This window comes from Lynx canadensis, chromosome B1 (assembly GCF_007474595.2).
Source record: "Lynx canadensis isolate LIC74 chromosome B1, mLynCan4.pri.v2, whole genome shotgun sequence".
Taxonomy (NCBI): Eukaryota; Metazoa; Chordata; class Mammalia; order Carnivora; family Felidae; genus Lynx; species Lynx canadensis.
The window spans coordinates 66,173,995-66,198,801 of NC_044306.2; the positions used below are offsets into that span (position 1 = coordinate 66,173,995).

General features: G+C 33.3%; 1 protein-coding gene across 1 annotated transcript in view; it reads left to right on the forward strand.

Moving 5' to 3' along the window:
- Positions 1-24,807, forward strand: part of FSTL5 (follistatin like 5) — a 774,595-nt gene that overhangs the window by 123,261 nt on the left and 626,527 nt on the right. The window contains 1 exon segment of the mRNA XM_030312812.1: positions 6,730-6,763. Within this exon segment, the coding sequence (XP_030168672.1) occupies positions 6,730-6,763 (34 nt within the window).

Sequence of the window (24,807 nt, forward strand, 5' to 3'; positions counted from 1 at the left end):
ACATTTTATGCAATGCTGTATGTTAGACTATATATATATATATAATGATTCAGCTTTGGTGAATGTTGACAATCTATTTGCTTCAATAACAAGTGTGGATCATATGTATTGAGAGCAAGATTACTTTAACCAGGACATATCACTTCTGGGTACTTGAGATTTATTTGTTTCTTTTGTTAATATTTAAGTTTTAAGGTTCATTATGGACTTGATTAAATATGCCAGTAAAACTATTCAGTACATTTGACTTTTCTTAAATCTCATGACACAAGTGGTTTCTTTTTTGTTTGTTTGTTTTGCGTTTTTTTTTTTTTCAGTATGTGATTAACCTAAACACAGTTTGAGTGTTCTTTATTATACACTTTAGGCAATGAAAAACAAATAAAGACAAAAAGACCATTTTCCCACCATGAAATAAAGAAAGTCTGTAGTCTCTCAGAAAGTCTATAGTTTTCTCAGGAAAAACAGTAGCAGCCTAGAGATCCTTTCTTTCTCACTATTGCAAGGGGAAAATGCTGCATTTTACGTACTTGATGTTCCTTACTTCCTTCATGTAGTATAGACATCATTTTTCTGTATATTCAAAAGAAAGACTAAGTATACCTCTTTAAGGGACCAAGTCTATTGAACCTGTACTTGTTTCATTCTTATATCCCTCTTTGTAAAGGAAAGCCTGTGGGATGACCAAAAAGCACTTCATTAGTCTCATTAATCTACAATATGCATATGCAAATTGAAAATAAGAGTATCATGGGTATTACTTGAATGAGGTTCATGTATTTTTTTTAATGCTTAATTATTTTGACAAAGAGAGAGAGAGAGCACATGCGTGCTGGAGCTAGGGAGAAGCAGAGAGAGGGGGAGTCATAGAATCCCAAGTAGTCTCCATGCTGTTAGTTCAAAGCCCAATGTGTCATGTTTTTTTTGTTTTTTTTTTAAGTGATTTAAGCTTTATATTATGGAGTGAGAGGACAATTCACTGTCTAATGTTTATAACAATGCTGTTATGATGGAAATGATTCACTTAGCATTTAGATGGTGTCTTCTCTTTCTAGAGAGCATGGACTTCTCAGTAAGAAAGAAGGAACCAGGTAAACTATGAAGATATTGTGGCCAAACATTTACTTTTAGTGCCTGATGAAGAGACATCAGTTTTTTATGTTATAGGAATCATGAGATGTTAGTAAATGACATTCTATAAATCCAAATACTAGATAAGAAATATTCTTTTTTACTTCTTTTTTTATTATTTAAAAAATTTTTTTTTCAACGTTTACTTATTTTTGGGACAGAGAGAGACAGAGCATGAACGGGGGAGGGGCAGAGAGAGAGGGAGACACAGAATCGGAAACAGGCTCCAGGCTCTGAGCCATCAGCCCAGAGCCTGACGCGGGGCTCGAACTCACGGACCGCGAGATCGTGACCTGGCTGAAGTCGGACGCTTAACCGACTGCGCCACCCAGGCGCCCCAAGAAATATTCTTAATAATATCTTATAGATTGAAGATATGATTCTGCCCTTAAATGGAACTAGTAACCTGTACATTAGTGTTATATGGCCATAGTCTTGTTTGCTTAGATACTTTAGAATCACAACATCTCATTTTAAAAATTATTGTGTACCCCAACTGGACTTAATTTTATACTGGCTTAGCTAGTTCTATTTATTATGTTGTATCTTTTTATATTTAAGATATTATACAATCATGTGTTCTTTCTGAATCCATACTACTACCCAGATTGTCTTTGCCAATCTTTATCATACTGTCTGCAAGGATCTATTTACTCATTTCTACCATTAAGCTGGATTTCATGGAGTCTATTTATATAATTAATATAGCACTTTGGGATTCTTCCAAGAAACGGTGTAGTACAAAGTAAAACACAAATGGTTTGCTATTATTTAATTTTGATATGTTGCCAAAATATATTTCTTATTTTAAGACAAGATCAATTTATCAGAAAGTCTTTTGAAAGAATATTAAAATTGAGTTATGCCAAGGGATTGGCATTCTACCATTGCAGACGAGACTAAGTTTTCCTAATGTAAGAATGTTTTTCAAGTGTATCATGAGTCCAGGATAACAAATCTTTCTGATCTTTTAAGAGTTCTCACATAATTAAATAATCACATTTTTCTCCTTAATATTTCCCCATTAAAAAATTAACATTTAAAACATGAAGTAATGGCATATGAAATAAAATTCTGGGAAGTATATTGTCAGGTGAATAAAGCAACATTTTAGTCATAGAAACAACTTGGACAGTTACTACTTTGAAAATCCTAAATAATGTTCATTAAGTCTCAACTGAGATGGTTCTAGATCAAGTCTTGCAGTGAATTAAGTAGTTTATCCTTATCTGATTCTTACTTTACAGGTTTATTAGTCTCAGTCCATTAAATTAATTTCTATTTTTTTTCTTTAGATACATGCTTCTTAAACATTTCCAGTTTATAGAGTATTTAAGGCTATTTTCTTTGATAATTTATAATATGTACAATTCTGTAAATAGAAAATTAGGTTTTCAGAAACAAATACAATAAGATATTATCAGTGAGTATTAAGCCTGTTTGACTATAGTCAAAAGAAGGCTAATATCAGTATCATGCAAACTTATGATGGCAAAACCCAATTAGGATTTTTACCGTACCAAGCTATCCTACACACCTAGTCTCACAAAAAGCAGTGCATTTAAAAATCTTCTTTATCTCCTCAAATTACTGACAAATCAGCCTACTTCATCACTCAGCCAACTGCCCTTCTAATGGATAAAGAAAATAAATCCTCATAGATTAAAATTTTTAAATTAATCCTATCAAACCTATAAACCTCTTGCATCTATGCCTGCACCTCTCTGTGCCCACCTGTTATATTGGAGAAACTGGTTCTCCTCCTATCTAAACGTCTCCACTCAAGTTCTGTGTCACATTCAATAACCTTATAAAATCAGTCATACCATCTCTCCCTTTTATCATAATCCTTTCCATTTCTATTATGTACCCCCCTCATTTACACATTCTCAATTCTCACTGATATAGATAATATAAAACTAAACAGGAAACAAAGAGATGAACAAAAACAAACACAATACCTGCACAGATTTCACTTTACTCTCTAGCCACAAACCACCTGGGTCTTTCTTTCCTTGCAAGTTTCTTCCATTCCATTATACATTGCTTCCTTTGAAGTCAATGGTTACATCTATGTCACTTTTTCTAATGGGCATTGCCTTAGACATAATCATACTTGGTCTGTCAGAAGTCTATACTATTGAAAATTTACCCCTGTATAAGATATTCCCTGAGAGTCCATCATTCCACCTTTTTGTGTTTTTGTTTTTTCCTCCTATAATTTGTCTATTCTTCTATTCTCTTTTGTTGTTTAATTAAACTTTATATTTTTCTTATATTGTTTCCAGTATTCAATTCTAGATCATTCAACTATACTATATGTTCTCCAGATGCAGTACTGATGATTTATACATAGGATGGTGGTTTCTAAATTTATATGTCTTGTTGACATATCTCTTATGAGTTCCAGACATTTTAACCATCTGCCTACTTTGTGTCCTCAGAGTTATATTTAAAGTAAAATAAAAGTCAGCATGTTCAAATATCAAATCCATGAAAAATTCAGGCTCTTCATCTCTTAAGAGATAAAGTAGATAAGGATTACTTTGAGCAACTAGTAGAATGGAGAGATGAGGAAGATGGAGATGAGAAAGATGGCCAAAGAAGTAAGGAAAAATCAGAAGTTCAGTTTTGGACGTGATAAGTGGGCTGTTATTAGACATCCAAGTAGAGATGTCAAAAATACATGTATGAGGCTGAAGTTCAATGGAGAGAATTGGCTAGAGATATAAATTTGAGAGTCGTTAGGAAAAGGATGGTGGTTAAGGCCATAAGAACAGATAAGATCACCAAAGAAGTGAGATGTGTATGGGAAAAGGTAAGGGTTCAATATCTCCAAACCTAGTATTTAGAAATTGAGGGGATGAGAAGGAATCAGTAAAGGAGATGCAAAAGGGGTGGTCAGACAAGAGAAAAATTCACAGAGTGAGACAGTATCAGAAATCAAGTGAAGAAGGGATAGAAATCCTTCTCATGACTCAGATCCTTGAAATCACCCTCATCTATTCTATATCTCACACCCCAAATTTATTCTGTCAGGAAATCTTGACAGTTACAACTGATATTTCAACTCCACTGTTATCACACTGTTTTATGCCATTATCACTTCCCATCTGGATTACTGTGATACTCTTCCACCTGGTCCGTCTAATTTTGTCTTTGCCCTGTGTAACCTATTTTAGTAGCCAGAATGATTCTACTTAAATGCAATTAAGATAATGTTACTCCTCTGTGAAGAAACTTCTGATTGTTTTCTCAACTATCTCAGTGTAAGAGCCAAAGATCTAACAAGTGCCCCAGGTGCTAATCTAACTGACCCCTATTAGCTCCCTTATTGTATTTTCTACAAAATTCCCCTTACTCAGTCTAGTTTAGTCACACTGGTCTCCTTGGTAGCTTTGACAATGCCAAGAATTTCTGTACCTCAGGAAATGTACAGTTGTTTTTCTCCCCTAGAATATATTTTCCCCAGATAAATGCTTGGAATAATATCTTCTCATTTCACTCAAAATTTTGTTCAAAAGTCATTTTATCAGTTGATGGACATTTTGGCTCTTCCATAATTTGGCTATTATTGTTAATGCTGCTATAAGCATGTGTCTCTTCAAATCAGTATTTTGTATCCTTTGGGCAAATATCTGGTAGTGTAATTGCTGGGTCATAGGGTAGTTCTATTTTTAACTTTTTGAGGAATTGCCATACTGTTTTCCAGAGTGACTCTTGCCATTTATAATGATGTGAATGGAGCTAGAGTTATTATGCTAAGCAAAATAAGTCAATCAGAGGAAGGCAATTACCAAATGATTTCACTCATATGTGGAATTTCAGAAAGAAAACAGCTGGACGTAGAGGAAAAGAAAAAAAAAAGGAGAGAGGGAGGCAAACTGTAAGAGAATCTTAACCATAGAGAACAAACTGAGGGTTGATGGAAGGGAGGTGGGTATGGGGATGGGTTAAATGAGTGGTGGGCATTAAGGAGGGCACTTACAGGGTGTAAGTGATGAATCACTAAATTCTACTCCCGAAACTAATATTACACTATGTGTTAACTAACTAAAATTTAAATAAAACTTGAAACATAAAAAAGACATTTTATCATTGTAGACCTAGGTAAAATTGCAGTCACTTATTCTAAAAGTACCTTCTATGATATATCTTTTTTTCTAAATAGAACTTATTAACATTTAAGCAGTATGTTACTTTAAGGACTTTTTTTTTTTGTTTGTTTTATTTGTTTGTTTCATTTTGTTTTGTTTCTGTTTTGTTCATCCTTTGTAGACTTATCACCTAAAGCGGTGTCTGGCACATGAAAGCAATCTATACATATTTATTCAAAGAACGAATGATTCAATGAATGAAAGAATCAATGGAATAAAAGGAGGAGAGAGGACAGAGAGATTATTTTTCATTAACAAATACCTCTTTGGCGAATTTACGCTTGCTTATCTTATATTATGAAAGAATAATGTATTTTTAAATCAAGTAATTAAAATTTAAATTTTAGTTTAAATGAACAACAGATATTCTAAATTAAAAATAAACCTGAAGTAGAAAAAATCAATTAGCAGAAAAACAGTACAGAATTCAAAAACAAAGGCTGGATAAATTAGGCAAAGAGAAATAGCACATAAAGTGTTAAAGTCTAATAGAATCATACGTTGGATAAGGATATTCCATAAAAATACATTTGTCAATATGCATTTTTGTTCTCAAATCTGACTCTGGGATTAATGCCTGCCACAAAATAAATTCTTAATATTTTTCATTATTTTCATAAATTTTACCAAAATTTATTGGCATTGATACATTTCTGAAGTATGTGTATCTATATCTATATCTATAACTATATCTATATCTATCTATAATTTTTATTAGAAATTTATTTCAAAATTATTTTTAGTGTGAGGCCCTGAAACTTTTAGACAGAGTAAACTGTGCTTGCATATTAATTGAGAAGTTATAGAGGGCACAATTTCTACTTAAAAACTTGAAAGCAAGCTAATTCTTTTGGGGTTGCCTGGTAACTAATAAGGAGTATGTCAAATTGAAAGACAGGTCTGACTGAAGCAGCCTTTGAATAAATAATAGAATTGTTGTCAACTTTAGCCTTAGAGAAGTGAGGCAGGGACCAATTCTAAGTTAAACTGAAGAAAAGACAGTTGAAATGTATTTTGTGTTTTTTTACTGAATTGTCCACTGTTTGCCCTTAAACATTTTTCCTCACCACCAATTTGTGATTAATGTGGAGACATTAAAAGAAAATTCTGAAGATATCATTCAATATCTGTTGAAATTAAATGAAAATGCCCTGAGGCATTTGAGAGTCATGATTATTTATTATTCATTACCATTTATTTTTTATAAATCCATATTATACAATGTATTAGTTTCTTAAAGAAATATATGGACACTAAGAATGATTACTGCCCTGATAAAAGATTTGACATAAGTGGCTTTTAAGGTGAGAATTGTGTTACAATGACTCTAGGGTATATGTACAACAAAATACCTGGACAAGTCTTTAGTTACAATGATATGCTGTATCAAGCTGTTGATCACATACTCACAGATTTTGACCTATTTCTGTTTTAATTCCAGCAGGAAAAGAGTCAAGAAAGTTCAAGAATCAAAGGTAAGAAATGGCGGTTTTAAGATCATAGTTTCATAAATTCACGTGAGTATAGAAGAAAAAAAAATCATGCAGCTTTGGAAACATAGTTAAAAATGAGGAAACAATAAGAATTCAAAATCTTCAATGTGGTTTTAAGGGCATTGTGAGCCCTGTGGAAATTCTACAAGGTCACTGGGGATCCTCTGTTGAGGTTTCCTTTTTTTCATACTGTGCTGTTGGGAACTTCAACCTAATTTTCTGTTAGTTCTCTGAATTGTTCTCCTGGAGTTCCTCCATCAGACATTGTCCAGAAGAGCTGGTGTTCTGTTACATCTATGATTCACCAGATAAACTTTACAAAATATGTCTCATGGAAGATCTACTATTAAATCACTGCTATCTTATTTTATTTTCTACGAAAAAAGCAAGAACATATTTATATATTAAAAGTTGGCGGTAGCTTTTAGTATGGCGTGGTCAACTCTAGTTAGACATAGGGAAACTCTTTTCCCCACAATGACACTCTTATGTTTTGATGTTTGTTTACTTGTTGAGATAATCAATTACTCTAGGTAGATTGTAGTTCTTCAGCAAAAGGTTTCCATTCGCTTGTGTATGCAGATCATAATAATGAATCTTAACTGATTTTTCCTGGGTTAATTCTTCCAGCCTCTCCATTCAGCTGCTGGTCCTTCTTATTGCACAATTTGGACATCCTCACTCACCAATCCCTTTCCAGTAGGCATTTAGTCACAAGCCTGACTATGAGCTGAAGTACTGTTTTCCTGTTTCCTTCTACCCTTTTTGCATAGGAAGATAGGTTTGTTTTTATTTTACTTTTTCTTGGAGTTCTACAAAACCAAAACTAACATCAAAACCAAAAACCAAAAACAAAACCAAAAACCGTGAAGTTACCAAGTATACATGTACTTCTGAAATGATGAAGGGGAAATTATTTTTCTGAGGGTCTCTAATTTGACAATATCAACCTTGCTTACCAATAAATCCAAATAGAATATTCTCTGCACACTTCACTGCAAGCAATTGAATTACTCAATTTGTTTTCCGTGTTTGGTCATCTGTGTGTGTCTGCATTCCTGAAGAATATGAAAAGGTATACTTTTTTTTTTATTTTGCTAGGTTTTATTCAAATGAATTATGGAAGATGGCCCTTCCAGGGATTCCCAAACTATTTGTGTTCTTTTTCAGCAAACTGAAGTATGTCTTGTTATTTTATATGTGAAATTATTACACTTATTTATCCTCAAAGCACTCATATTAACTCAAAGTTTCATACTTTTGTGTTACAAAGGGGAATTTCTATTCCAAGATGTGCTGTATGATGTGCATTTAAATGATATGTGCATTTTAAGCATATTGAATACACATCTTCCTTCTCGTGAAGGGTCCCAGTGTTTCAAGTTAAACTTAAATCATATTTATAATTCTGTTATAGTTGAAGTAAGTTTAGTATAGCTTTCCTCTTGATACCTTATTGTCTTGGGATATATAAATCCTATCATCTGAAGTAGTAGAAATTATATTTTTTCAACTAGTGCCTAGTAACATGTTTTCTTTTATAATGTAATAAAATTTCAAGATGATGTTTGCCACTTCTTTAACTGTTATTGGCTGACACATGGTTCAGAACTCTCACATTATGGCTTATAGGCTACTGAGTTGTAAGTAAACCAGAGACATACTGTTTTGTTGGGACCTGTTGCCTAACTCTACTTAGAACTCAATATTTTTCTTGACTATTTATGGGAATCATCTTGAAATGTTTTTTTTTTTTTACTGGAAATTACAAATGGCATGAAAATGTCTTTAAAGTTTAATATTAAGAAAAAAAGAATTGAATAAAACAAATAGTTTGCATATTGATAGATGAGAAAAATTCTAAAAATCAAATATTGTACATATTTTGGTAACTATTGAAATGTGAGTTATGTTCTCTTGACGTTAGTGATCAATTGTAACATCTAATTCCCTAGACTTTGACTAATTGGTATTCTTATTCATTAGGACATGTTTATTATGTAGTCAGGAATATATGCAGGGGAAGTCTTTAACCTTTTAGTTTTCTGCATTCTGTACTTATTCTTGCTTATGACAAAAATTCCATCCTCATTATACCAGTGACCTGAGATCACATAAATTCACAAAGCAGTCCAGTGAAAATCAATCAGTCTTTCCTCTGTGTACATGGAAATATATATTGAAATGTTTGGAAACTTGCAACTCTAACCCTGATTAATTATTTGATACACATGCTCTTATTCTAATAGTATTTTGAAATACCATAGAATCCAATATGTACATATTCTAAAATTATATGGAATTCAATTGACAAAATGAATTTGGGTTCAATAGTACACCATTGGATTCTCAATTGATTTCCACATTTAGATTGCCTATGTTGTCAAATGAATTAGAGCTTAAGCTCTAGTTAGTACACAATTTTGAGGTTTACAATTATGTAAGATATCCTTTCTTAACATTCCATTGACAAGGATAGCAGGATCATCGTATTAACAGGTGTAAAAGAATGATCAACTCTTTGGGAAGCCATATTTCACACTGCTCTTCAGTGACATTACAAATGCATTAGGATAGGATATATTATGTGTTTAAAATTCATTAAGAATTTGAGGGGTGCCTGGGTGGCTCAGTCAGTTAAACGTTCCACTCTTGATTTTGGCCCAGGTCATGATTTCATGGTTGGTGAGACCAAGCCCCACATTGGGCTCTGTGCTGACAGTGCGAAGCTTGCTTTGATTCTCTCTCTCTCCCCTTTCCCCATTTGTGCTGTCTCTGTCTCTCAAGATAAATAAACTTAAAAAAATCCGTTAGGAAATTGATAAATATTGTTAGGAAATAATTTCCTTTGAAGAATAGTTCATTACAATACAAGGAGCATAAATCAGTTGTCCTCTGCCAATATTTCTCAGGGGAGTATTTTAATTTGTGATTTGCTTATTCATTTATATTTAAGAGCCTCTCTCTAGACTTCTCAGTGATAAAACAGTAACTGTTTGTGACAAAAAATTAAATGATTCTTCCTTTACAAAAAGCATAAAACTTCTGTCGACTTAATTGAGCTTTGAATTTTCCAAAAATAATTTAAAATACTTACTACAATCAGAAGGACAATATCACTATGGAAAGTTTACATATGGTTATGCCGTAGTATGTTCCTGAGTATGTGCTTGATCTTCTGTTATTAAAAGTATGTTTGTCCATTCACCAAAAAGATTCAGTTCTTTTTTTATTTATTTATTTTTTTTTAATTTTTTTTTTCAACGTTTACTTATTTTTGGGACAGAGAGAGACAAAGCATAAACGGGGGAGGGGCAGAGAGAGAGGGAGACACAGGATCGGAAACAGGCTCCAGGCTCCGAGCCATCAGCCCAGAGCCCGACGCGGGGCTCGAACTCACGGACCGCGAGATCGTGACCTGGCTGAAGTCGGACGCTTAGCCGACTGCGCCACCCAGGCGCCCCTTTTTATTTTTTTAATATGAAATTTATTGTCAAATTGGTTTCCATACAACACCCAGTGCTCAGCCCAACAGGTGCCCTCCTCAATACTCATCACCCACCCTCCCCTCCCTCCCACCCCCCATCAACCCTCAGTTTGTTCTCAGTTTTTAAGAGTCTCTTATGGTTTGGCTCCCTCCCTCTCTAACCTCTTTTTTTTTTTCCTTCCCCTCCCCCATGGTCTTCTGTTAAGTTTCTCAGGATCCACATAAGAGTGAAAACATATGGTATCTGTCTTTCTCTGTATGACTTATTTCACTTAGCATAACACTCTCCAGTTCCATCCACGTTGCTACAAAAAGGCCATATTTTCTTCTTTCTCATTGCCACATAATATTCCATTGTGTATATAAACCACAATTTCTTTATCCATTCATCAGTTTATGGACCTTTAGGCCCTTTCCATAATTTGCCTATTGTTGAAAGTGGTGCTATAAACATTGGGGTACAAGTGCCCCTCTGCACCAGCACTCCTGTATCCCTTGGGTCAATTCCTAGCAGTGCTATTGCTGGGTCATAGGGTAGATCTATTTTTAATTTTTTGAGGAACCTCCATACTGTTTTCCAGAGCGGTTGCATTCCCACCAACAGTGCACATCCTCGCCAGCATCTATAGTCTCCTGATTTGTTCATTTTAGCCACCCTGACTCTCATGGGGTGGTATCTGAGTGCGGTCTGATTTGTATTTCCCTGATGAGGAGCGACGTTGAGCATCTTTTCATGTGCCATCAAAACCCTAGAGGAAAAAGCAGGAAAAAAACTCTCTGACCTCACCCTCAGCAATTTCTTACTTTACACATCTCCAAAGGCAAGGGAATTAAAAACAAAAATGAACTATTGGGACCTCATGAAGATAAAAAGCTTCTGCACTGCAAAGGAAATAGTCAACAAAACTAAAAGGCAACCAGTGGAATGGGAAAAGATATTTGCAAATGGCATATCAAACAAAGGGCTAGTATCCAAAATCTATAAAGAACTCACCAAACTCCACACCCAAAAAACAAATAATCCAGTGAAGAAATGGGCAGAAAACATGAATAGACACTTCTCTAAAGAAGACATCCAGATGGCCAACAGGCACATGAAAAGATTCAGTTCTTTTATCATGCATTTTTCCTTCCTCTCTTTTCAAGTGGAAACTTTTAGCTCTTCTCATTCAGAAGTGATAAAAATAAAGTATATTCCACTTTCATTGCTAGTTATATGTTGGGGGACACTGAGGACTAAAGTTGGTTCCTTAAGAGTTACTTACATGGCATCTATTTCTTCATTAAAAAAAAATTTTAATGTTTATTTTTGAGAGAGAGAGTGAGACAGAGAATGCTAGCGGGGGAGGAGCAGAGAGCAAGACGTGGACACAGAATCTGAAGTAGGCTCCAGGCTCTGAGCTATCAGCACAGAGCCCAATGTGGGGCTCAGACTCAGAGACTGTGAGGTCATGACCCGAGTCGAAATCAGACACTTAACCAACTGCGCCACCCAGGCACCCTAACATCTATCTTTTCTTAAATATCTAATAGATGTCAGAGATTGGATTGAGCTTTTTACAGGTATTATCTCGTTTTAATCCTCAAACACATTACTAGGTAAAATTTAGGATTCCAACATGACAGCACTTGGAGAAAGCACATCTAAAGTAAATAATTCAGAAAACTATTATCATTTTGTTCTATTTTTAAATGGGTCGCATTTTATTTAACCAGTACCAAGTATACATTAAACATATTTAGCATGCTGTTATTAGTGATGCTTTTTTACATTTTCATGAATGTGATACATATGATTTTTATTATTTATGTATTATTTTTCTTTAATGGTATGGTGTTACAAATATTCCCCTACTGCTAATTTGTATAAATACTGCTCAGGGCTTTGTAACTTTAAGAAAAATTTGATAGTGATACATGTGGCATAGTAATGTTCTAAGGGACAGAGGAAAGAATTGTGCCAGCTTGTTCAATAAATATTTGTGATCTTTGACAAGTGACTTAACCCTCCAGAAGTAGTTCATTTTTTCTAGTTAATAGTAACATAACATACTCCATGATATCAATAGTCATTTTATATGTATGAAAGTCTAAGGCTTATACTTCTATAAAAATGTTGGACAATGCTATTATTAAAAACACTTATCTCTTGAAACTCCATAAATCTCCATAGGTTCTATATGACAAGTATTATGTCATAGATATTTGACTATGAGAGAAATGTAAGCTGCACAATTGTTCTCCCTAGATACACACATTCATACATGTAGTGAACAATAAAGACAGTGTTATGTTAAGAGCATACCTAATGAAATTTAAGGTGTGTGTTTGGGGGTGCTTGGGTGGCTCAGTCGGTTAAGTGTCTGACTCTTGGTTTCGGTTCAGGTTTGTGGATTCAAACCCCATATCACACTCCATGTTGACAGCACAGGGCCTACTTGGGATTCTCTCCCTCTCCCTTTCTCTCTGCCCCTCCCCTGCTTGGGCTTTCTCTCTCTCAAAATAAATAAATAGACTTAAAAAAAAAAGGTGTATGTTTGGGACAATAAATACTATGGAACCTGTAGTCTTTACACACAAGCACATACACACACACAAGTCATACATGCTGTTTACTTTTATGCAACTATGTATTCAGATTCTTTTATTTCCTACAGCACAAAATTGCCAGTCCAGAGCACTGAAATGATGTGATATGTACAGGGGTGGAGATATATATCTCTATCTATATAGATATATATAGATATACACACACACACACATATATATATATCCATCCATATATAGATATCCATATATAGTATATATATATATATATATATATATACACACATACATTTATACTTATATATAATATATATAATTTATCTCTATATATTATATACATACATATACATTATATATGCATGTAATATTGAATTGGAATGCTAATAAACTTCTAATCTGGGTTGCCTGAATATTCAGAGCTTTTTTCACTAGAATAATCTCACAGAGTCACTGAGGTTAGCTCACTTCCTTAATATCAGGTAACTAGTCAGAAACAGTTATTGGATATGGATAGACCTTCAAATTTGTATTCCTGAAAGACACTGGACACATTATATTAATAAATGAAAATATTATGTAAAAATGAAAGATGGGAATTCATATACACGAGACCTTCATGAGACTCTTTGTCTAATTGTTGGATGTCTTTATGTTTAGAAAATAAAATATAGCCATACAATAAGTAATGCCTGAAATGGAGACTGTTACCATTATATGAAATTCAGAGTTGCTATATTTTTAATCAATTACAATATAATACATAATGAATGCTAGGTATTTTGGTATTCAGTGTAGAAAGCTATTGCTGAGAAAAATAATTGCAAATTTTATGAAAACTGTGGTTTTTTTGTCTATCATATCCAAGTTATAATCCTTCAGAAGTTTAAGTATCTAAAAGACAAGAAAACTCAGGTCTAGAAAATGTCAACCAAAGGATTATTTTATTTGTTTTTGGCAAAACTATAATGTTGGATAAACTCTAGACAAGTGTACTTATGGAAGACTTGTGATAATAATTATTTAAAAAATAAATGTAAAAATATGTAAGGGAGCAATATTTTTTTTCTATATACGTAGTCATACCTCATTTTATTATACTTCACTTTGCACTTCACAAGATACTGTCTTGTCTTTTTTTTTTTTTTTTTTTACAAATTAAAATGTATAGCAAGCCAGTGTTGAGCAAATCTTTGGCACCGTTTTTGCAACAGCATTTTCTCACTGTGTGTCACATTTTGGTAATTTTTACAATATGTCAAACTTTTTTGTGCTTATTATATTTGTTATGGTGATCTGCAATCAGTTATTACAACCTATTGAAAGCTCAGATGATGGTAAGCACCTTTGGATAACAAACTATTCTTTAATTAAGATTAAGATACATTGCTTTTTCAGACATGCTATTGCACAGTTAATATACTACAGTATAGTGTAACATAACTTTTGAATGAACTGGGGAATTAAAAAATTAATTTGACTCACTTTATTGGGGGTATTTATTTGCTTTATTGCAGGTGGTCTGGAATCTAACCCCCAATATCTCTGAGGTGTGCTTGCCATTTTACAATATAGCAATTGCATTAATTAAAAATTGTATTTTGCTCTATTTATTTTATTAAAAATTCACTTTTGAAATTAATTGGGGGAAAACATATTCTCATAAATGATTATTAATTACCTTGTTGCAAAATATCAATGTCATATATGCACTACTTTCTAGTGTATGATTGATTAGCATGCCTTAAATTACTAATACAAGCATCTCATTTATTTCGATGCATTTCACTTTAAACCTAACATAACAATAGGAGTATAAATGGATTGTTGAATAACAGATCAATTAAAAATTTAATTTCCAGTTTTTATGAGCACATTGCCATACTTTTCTAATTCATTAGATGACATCTGTTCCATTTATGATTTTTTAGTATGAAAAAAAATTGGTCAAAATTCTTTATATGAATGGTGTTTTGTTGTAAGGTGAGTTTTGAAATAAAAATAATAATACATAGATGTAAATTCTAGAAGCCATATACATAACTTCCAAACTGACAAACTGAAATAGCAATTTCAGTTCCAATGTATAACTCCATAGAAGAAAAAACAAATTTACAGGTGTATATTCACTAAAAATAATCTAAAAGATGCCCCCAAATACCTTACTAAATAACTTTCAAGTACTATAGATTTCACTAAAAGTAAAAATTCCTTTCAGGGAATTAAGGTAATGCTCATTATCCAGTCTTTAAAAAATTCATTTGACCAACTTGGTATAATTTTAAATGATCTCCGTGCATTTCCTTCTGCCACAACAATCAAGAAGACAAACCTTCTTCACTACATAATGATGTTATTATCATCAACCAAAAGATATTTCAAAAAGCATCTGATTCTATTTCTCATTTATGCCATGAATGGCTCAATTTGTATTATGCCAAACACATCGCCCCTTTCCCCTTTTGCACACACTCTCTAGTTTTCAAAAGGATAACAATAAATCATATTGTCCAATAGATCATTTATTTTGATTTCAAGGTGATTAATTTTGCCACTCATTTTGTCCACCAGGAGGCAGTACTAACTAAAAGAAATCAAGGCATAATCCCTTTTTTGATGCTGGAAAAACACCCAGAACAACTGGATTTCTATTTTTTTTTAAATACAGAATAATTTAATGCTGCATGTAATATCAAATTAATATTGTTCAGGTTTTTCTTTACAGAACCCAATAGTTTGTATACCTGTACAGTAACATCTCAACATTGATCTTTCCTTCAATCACAAACTCAAAACATCTTTTTAAAAAACCACTTATTTATTTATTTTTAAGAGAGAGGGAGCATGAGCAGGGGAGAGGCAGAGAGATAGGGAGAGAGAAAATCCCAAGCAGACACCGTGCTCAGCAAGCCTGACACAGAGCTTGATCTCAAGAACCACAAGATGGTGACCTGCACTCAAATCAAGAGTCTGATGCTTGACCGACTGAGCCACCCAAGCACCCCCAAAAATATATTTATTCTAGACTTTAGCAAAGCTAAATTTCCCTGAGGTTTTTTTTTTAATTCTGTAGTCTGAACAGTTGAATGGCATGTTTCAAGAAAAGTGAAGTATTACTAACCAAAATGCATTGATTTAACTTGACTTCATTTATTTAACTTGATAAATCACTTCACTCAATTACAATGGTTAGCCTTTGTGACAGAGTAGTTTTTGAAATGGCTATGAACATTAATTTTGGGGGGAGAGTAAATCCTTATTTTATCTGCCAATGAAAAATTACATGGTCTATCAGTTTCCCTTTATATTTTATGTCCTCAGGTTCTTTAACATGAAATTTGACTCTATTAAAAAGGCTATATATGATAAGGATTTTAAAATGTGTATTTCTTCCTTCTTCCCATTTAATGAAATAATATTTCAGTATTTTGTAATTATTTCATGTTTTTAAATTCTGAAGGATAGAAATTTATATAAAAATGAGTTGTTACTTTGTGATATACTCAGTGACTTCTATGAGGAGAAGTAGACATACATTTCTTTGTCTAACTATAATAGATTAGTTAATTTAGAGTTTTACCTAATATGTTAAAAGCAAACGATTATAAGATACATTTGATAGCCTTAATTCATTAACTGGGTAATTTTTTTTCAATTGCTTCGATAATTACATATAAAATAAACGTTTTTATTGGCAAATGCATGTCATCTTACTAGAATTAATATCGTTTCTTAAATTCTCACTACATGGAATCCTCATCCATTGGATACTGGAAAATAAGGGAAAAATTTGGTCAAATATGCGTTGTGATACTGCAAAATTTTTACATAATCCTTTAGTGATGCTTATCTTGCTTCATTAAGCATTTTCATTGTATTTGATCAAGGATCCATTTTTCCCCATCACTCACCTTTTAAGAAAATAAGTCATACAGAGAAAGATACCATATGTTTTCACTCCTATGTGGATACTGAGAAACTTAACAGAAGACCATGGGGGAGGGGAAGGAAAAAAAAAAGGTTAGAGAGGGAGGGAACCAAAACATAAGAGACTCTTAAAAACTGAGAACAAACTGAGGGTTAATGGGGGGTGGGAGGGAGGGGAGGGTGGATGAGAGGCATTGAGGAGGGTACCTGTTAGGCTGAGCACTGGGTGTTGTATGGAAACCAATTTGACAATAAATTTCGTATTTAAAAAAAAAAGGAAGATATTTTAACTCAGAGCACTAGAATTACAAGAACTGCATTCTGAAAACCACTGATTTTTTATAACACTTTTTAAGATACATCACAGGGTTTAGACTCAGCCTAGTTAGGATCAGTTATTTATTACCCACTTTGAATTTTGTGTTCATCTGTAACATCAATATAACATATCACAAAGTGCTCTTTTAAGGATTAAATGAGGTAAATTATATGACTCTTTTGAGGAGAATGAAAAGCTCTTGTTTTATGTGAGTTCTTATTTTAATATGTTTAAAAATTGTGATTGTTTTGTAATACATTGGTGGTAGAAACATATTTATGAAAAAAACGTTTTAATTTCATAAAGTGTTAAGATGTCAGGACATGTTGATTTTACTTTGCTTCATTATTTTACATAATCTAAATTATAATCCAAATACTTTCCAAACTTGAATATATTTGACCTACTGATATTAAATAGCCATTAGGTGTCCTGTCATATTTATTCTTAGAAGAAAAAAAAAAGCACAGTTCAGTGGACAATGATTTGAACATAAACGTATATAGGAGATGTATTCTTTTTAAGGGGGGAAGTAGAGAGAATACTCTGAGAGTATGAACTTGATGTTGTAATGGCTTATATTCAAATATGAAGAAATTTATGAGAACCTTAAAACAAGAAAACCAAACCTAATTTAACGTATTGAATATAAGTTAACAACTACGACAGTTAAAAGTACTGTAGGGGCACCTGGGTGGTTCAGTCAGTTAAGCGTCAGAATTCAGCACAGGTCATGATCTCAGTCTGTGAGTTCGAGCCCCGTGTCGGCTCTGTGCTGACAGCTCGGAGCCTGGAGCCTGCTTCAGATTCTGTGTCTCCCTCTCTCTCTGCCCCTCCCCTGCTCATGCTCTGTCTCAAAAATAAATAAAAACATTTAAAAAAAAGTACTGTTATATGTTATATGTGAGAAATTTTGTGGTAGTGTTAGCTTGCCTGAAATTCAGAAAGGGAGAAGATATGATGCATTCACCTGCATCACATAATAAAGCTTAGTTCAACAAATGTTTATTAGTTATTTAAAAGTTACAAATGAGGTTAGTTGCCAGGGAAATTAAGATAAGGACAAAGTTTCCAACTCAAGGAGTCAAGTAATACTGGCTTTGAGCTTGGGAGATGGGAACTAGAGCAAATAGTCACACAAAAAGTGTGATAAATAATTTGGTAGAGAAAGGCCCAAGTGCTATACATGGAGGTACTAGGAGATCTAGGAATGGACATTTGGAAAAGGTTAGCCTTTTCTTTTTATAGAGAGACAAGATACTGTCTGGAAAAATGGGGATGAATAGGAGAGGCAAGGAATTAGGGAAATTATTCTAGGTCGTGAGTCATTGAAATATAAATGTTGACCTATTAATTCCAGGCTGATGAGAATTAGAAAAGAAATCAGAGTGCAATGGAGAATTGATGCACAGAGTCATTTATAACTAGGAAAATATCACTAGCAAATTTGATGGCAGAACTTAACACTAGTGTGAAGACGTGACCCGAGCTAGATAGAAGACTGGTATTGCTTAATAGGTACAGCATTGAGGGGCATCTAGGTGACTCAGTTGATTGAGCGTCCGACTTCAGCTCAGGTCATGATCTCGCAATCGTGGGTTTGAGCCCTGCATCCAGCTCTGTGCTGACAGCTCGGAGCCTGGAGCCTGCTTTGGATTCTGTGTCTCCCTCTCTCTTTGCCCCTCCCTTGCTTGTGCTGTCTCTCTCTGTCTTCAAAAAATAAAATAAAACTTTAAAAAATATGTACAGCATTGAGAAATATTAGGTACAAGCTAAGCAGTTTTCCAATTTGACAAATCACAGTTCTTTTTTCTTCTATCTTCTGAAATTGTTCCAATCTGTTTGCAACAAACAGAACAAAAACTAAGAACTGCACAATGGTCATGAAATCAGTTTTGTCTGCTGGTTTAGTATTCAGGCTCTAGAAATACAGTAAATTTCAATCCTGGGTTGAGCACTAAATATATAGCTGTGTGACTAATGGCAAATTATTTGGCCTCAGTGCACTAATGCCCTCATCTGTAAAATGTGGGTAATAATAGTTGTTTCTTGATAGGTTTGTTTTGATGGTTAATCAAGAACCATATACGATCTGAAATTTTACCCTCTTCACAAACTAACAAGTGAGGCTCACAGTTTCCTGGATGCTGGCAGAAGCTATGAGGCTCCTGTGTCAGAGACGAAGACCAATTTATTATATGTTACTCATGGTCAAACAGTAGCCAGACTAAAGCATTTGTGCAGGGCTAGGAGAAGAGGACTGGATGATGCCTGCAGGTGCCACCATTTACATTAGAGGAGAGGACCACTGCCCTCTCCCTCACCCAGCTCAGGAAACCCAAATATTTTATAATGAACAGGAAGCACACCTGACATTTGCTGCATTGAAAGACATTTTATTACACTTGATATTAAACATACCCGCCCCTTGCTTTAGAGGGAGACACTCTGTCTATCGCCTAAGAATATTCACTGTACAAAATACCTGAAAAGAAAGTATGGAATAAAAAACAAAAACAACAACAAAACGAACCCAAAAAGTGTCTCTTCTTTCAAGATGTGCTGAAATTCAAAAGTCGTAGGGAAAATTGTCTTTTTGAGAAGTTAGAAGAGTAGGGGCTCAAAAAACCAACTGAATAAACATTTATAATTGCCACCATCACTGCCACCACCATCATGATCAGAGAGTATTTCCCCCCCCTGGTTATCCTCTGCGGTGCAAATGAATGTAGACCAGAGAAAATGCAGGGTTCTCTTGTCTACAGCCTCTCTGTTGATGTTTCATGGAAGGGGAGATGTTTCTGAATTTGCTTCTAAGATAAAATAAGTGTATATGCATACCGCAGATGGATAGATGCACAGAGAAAAACGTTAATATATTTTCTCTTTATAAATGGTTAACCATGTTAATGCATGGTTATTTAAAAAGTCACACACATTCAGAGAGTTAAAAATAATTGCAGTAATTCGCAATTAACTGTGTAATTAATAAATGACAGGCCCCTATATATATATATACATTATATAAGTGTATGTGTGTGTGTGTGTATATATATATATATATATGAATATATATATTGTGTATATATGTATATATATATATATACATATGAATATATATTGTGTATATATATATATAGTAAAACAACCTTGGATTGTGAGTAGTTTTTATATTAATATTTTTGGGTTGTAGAACGATTATCTGAGTTTCTGTTATTTCTAATGGGGACATTCACTTTGATATACAAGTGCTTTGGATTAAAAGCATGTTTCCGGAATGAATTATGCTTGCAAATCAAGGTTTTACTGTATATACACACATATATATGATACATATTTAAGTATATACTTATATATATACTAAAAGTATATATGCTATAACATATATATTTATGTTATGTTATAACATATATATTTAACATTTATGAGTACTTGTTTATTGTCAGGTCTTCTGCTAATTCTTTCCCATGCATTATTTTATGTAAGCATCAGAAAAATTTTATATACTAATAAGAGAGTACATTTTTACTGTCAATCTATCTAAAAATGACCATAATTATCATTTTGGTATATGTGAATTCAAACATTTTTTATACATGCATATATTTCAGCAAAATAAACAAAACAAAAAACTTATATTCTTTTGAAAGTGTTAACGGATAACCTTGTTTCTCAAAACTTTGTTAACACTTTGTGATGGATACTGTAAATTGGTTCACTCAACAACCATTTCAAACACCACATAGTATGATTTCTCTTTATAGACCTTTTATAGAATCTAGTAAATTCAAAACTACATTTCCCAGATTTTCTTGCAGTTAGCCTTCTGGATGTGTTTTAGGTTTTTCCTATCAAATTCAAACAAGCTTGGACTTTTATGAAATTCTTATTGTAAAACAAGCATAGTTTGGGGAAAGAAATTTTCCTTGCACAATAGCAAGGGCAGTGTAGTTCTGAACCCAGCAACTAGGGTAACAGCTTACTTGTGTGTTAGTCCTGAGTATCGCAGGAGTAGTAAGCTTTTGCTATTATAGTTCTGTGGTGAGGTTTTAGAAGTTGTTTCTAAGAATTCAATACATAGCCCTTCTCTTCAATCCTGTGAACTATTTTAACAAATCTCTTTTACTTAAATAGTGAAGAATTTGTCTGTAACATAGAGCCTTGCTTCAAAGCATTGGTCCATTCTAGGACTACAACAGCTAGGGACCTGGAACGGACAAAGTACCCAAGGAAGCAAACCTATCTGCAAGGCTGATGCAGGCAATGATACCCAAGAGGTACAAGTTGTTAAGCTGATATTGTAGAGTGAACATGCATTGTTCAGGTACATGTTAAAACCAGGTGGTTCTATCTGGCTTGTGAGCATAACAGTAGGGAATTCTTAAGTCAAACATAATTATGGTTCATACAGTCCCTTATGCAAGCTATTCACACTTTTGTGTTGAGCATCAACTATGTGCCAAACATGAGCTCTGGGCACTGGAGAAAAAATATTCTGCCCTCCTGGATCTTAGATTGCAGTTCGTAGGAAATCTGCCCATACCACAGTATAGTTGTTCTTTTCAAAGAACAACTAAAATCTCATGAAAAGCACAGGCAACTTATCTTCTCTGCTCATCTTCTTACCATCCCCTTTCTCTACTTTACCTTAGCACCTGTCTAAAATTAAGAGTAAGACACCAGTACTAGAGGGGATGGAGGCAAGAAAGTAAACAGGAACTGATAAATTAGAATCAACTTGATGAAGGATAAACCCTTTCTCTGAGAAGTTAAACTGCTGCTATGTCTAAAGTACCCCTTTCCAGACCTTCCTACCTTAGGAGATAATTTCTGACTCAGCAAAATATGTGTCTCTCAATCTTGCCCCCAAATCTCTTCCCAGTGATTCAGAATCATGGTAATTTTCATGATGTAATTCTCATGAATCCTTAAGAGGAAAGAACTCTGTCATTTATTGGCCCTTTTTGGTCTTCAGGAGCATTTCATTTTCTCACAGAAATGAAGCAGCAATGCTTTCCTAGGATGACTTAGGGCACACAGATGTTGGGCTTATGGTTTACCTACAGAGGCATCATTACCTGTCTTGGTCTCTATGTGGTAATCTTTCTGCTTTATTAGGTACATTTCTATCCTCTCACAGGATGGAAATAATGGTAGAACATTATTATCCCAGTATAATTTTTAATAAATAGTGTTTTAATTTTCTTTTTAAAAATATTGATATGGAGGATAATTATATATAATTATATATAATATACAATACACATGTAATGTTAAAATGGTAATAGATAACATATATTATAAATAATATGATTATGTGATATATAACATGATGTGTAATGTATTATGTAAATAACATGACTAATACAATCACAATATTGGGTGATCATCAATGTGATTTATTTTCTGTTTGTGTATTTTTGTTGTGTCTGTTGTACAGGCTTAAAAGGAGAGCTGATATATATCAATCTCTTACCATGTAGCACACATCTATTTATTTATTTTATTTCTCCAGCTTATTATATCTATGAGAAAGCTCTGAGAAATAGGTATCATTTTATATGTAAGGAATAGGAATCTTGAAGGTTAAGTAACTCATTGAATCATATACAGCTAATAAATGCTTAATTTAAAGTAATTAAATTAATTACTGTAATTCCTGATGCATGTGTAATACAGTGAAATTTTCTATTTTTGGATAAATCTATTGAGAATATGGTCATTGTTTGCAAATACATAGTAACAAATATAAAGTACATGGTTACAAGATGGAAAGGACTGTGCCCTCAAAAATTGAATAAATAGGTTAATTATTTAAATATCAGTTTCCATATGAAAAATTCATGTTTCATAGCCAATAAAAAAGTGCACAGGTTGAAGAAATTAAATGGGAGAAAAACTTAAACCCTTGCCCCCCAAAAAAGAATTTCATTGTCCTATGATTTAAACAAGTGAAAGATTAATTTTACTTATTTCAATATTAATTATAAAATTAAACAGAAAATTAAAGCATTAAAATCCCTCTTATGAGAGGCCTGATAAAGCAATTATCAGTTGGTTCAATCAGCAAAGGGCACATGATAAATATGTGCTGAAAAAGCATAATTTTTATTTGAAATGTTTTTTCTGGGTTTGTTGTTGTTGCTGCTATTGTTGAAGAGTAACTTTATTCTCTTCTGCTATTTAAATAGAGTCAAATCATAATGCCTTGTGATTAAGTCACACTACATAGATGGAAACCTGACTTTGACATTCACTAGCCATGTAACTATAGGCAAATTAGCACATTAATTTGGGCCTTATTTTTCTCTTCCCTAATGAGGATCAATCAAGAGCACCTATTTAATTTGGTGGATGTGAGGATTAATTATGATTACATATAGAAGTGTTTGGAGTAGTTTTAGCACATAGGAAATACTTTATAACTGTTAGCTTAAATACCATTTTAAATTATTGAGTGAATTGACATAAGTAAGATGTGGGGAATTGTTCAATACCTATACCATGGGTTATCTTGACTAGGAGTGGAAAGAATCTATAATAAGGAAAATGATCCCTTTCAACATTCGGATTATTCACAACAGTAAACTTAATCATCAATTTTTCTAAGTATTGGATTTATTTTGATAAAATAGATTTTTTTAACAACTTAAGTTGTTAGTTTTTTTTTTTTTAATTTTTTTTTCAACGTTTATTTATTTTGGGGACAGAGAGAGACAGAGCATGAACGGGGGAGGGGCAGAGAGAGAGGGAGACACAGAATCTGAAACAGGCTCCAGGCTCTGAGCCATCAGCCCAGAGCCCGACGCGGGGCTCGAACTGACGGACCGCGAGATCGTGACCTGGCTGAAGTCGGACGCTTAACCGGCTGTGCCACCCAGGCGCCCCCTAAGTTGTTAGTTTTATCTATACTATGAGTTTATGCCTATGACTTGTGTCCCATGACCCTTATTAATCAAGAGATGAATGTTCAGTATTATTTATTCAAATCGAAAGAACAAAGTATAAGTCATATTTTTTTTCCTTTTCTCTATAAATTTTCTCATTTATAATTTGGAGATTTTTATAAGCTTTTTTTGTGAGGGACAAATAAGATAATTAATGTAATAATATATAAAAAGTACTCAGCACATTATCTGAAATCTCCAAGGTATTCAATTAATATTAGTTAAATCTGTATCAAATTTCAGTTTATGAATATATGTAGATATTTGTATATGTACTAGTAAAGAGTTCAATTATATATAGTATTAAATCTATATAATTCACAATAATTTCAGTAAGTTCACATAAAAGTGAAATTTGTTTAAAATAAACTTGTATATTTTTATACATATATACTTATATATGTCGAGGTGTAAAATTAAGTCACTTTCTGCCTTTTGGAGAAGCTACTCTATATTATAACACTCACGTGCACACACACACACACACACACACAACCACTTTCTTTATGGTTAAAATCAGTACTTATCTAGTTTTTGTGTCTCTATTGAAACATTGGAGGTTCATTCTTCATAAAAGTTATTCAGAAAATATTTATGAATAAATGATGAATGAGCTAGAAGCTATATTCAGTTACAAAATGTCACTATACTTTCATATGAGAGCATCTCATGCAATCCATGATGAATTATTTAGAATATTTCTAATTATAAATGTGATGCATTATTTTTTCTCAAAATTAATTACTTTCCCAGGTGTTTTTCATTAAACAATAGCAAGTATATTACATTTTCAGTTATCTTT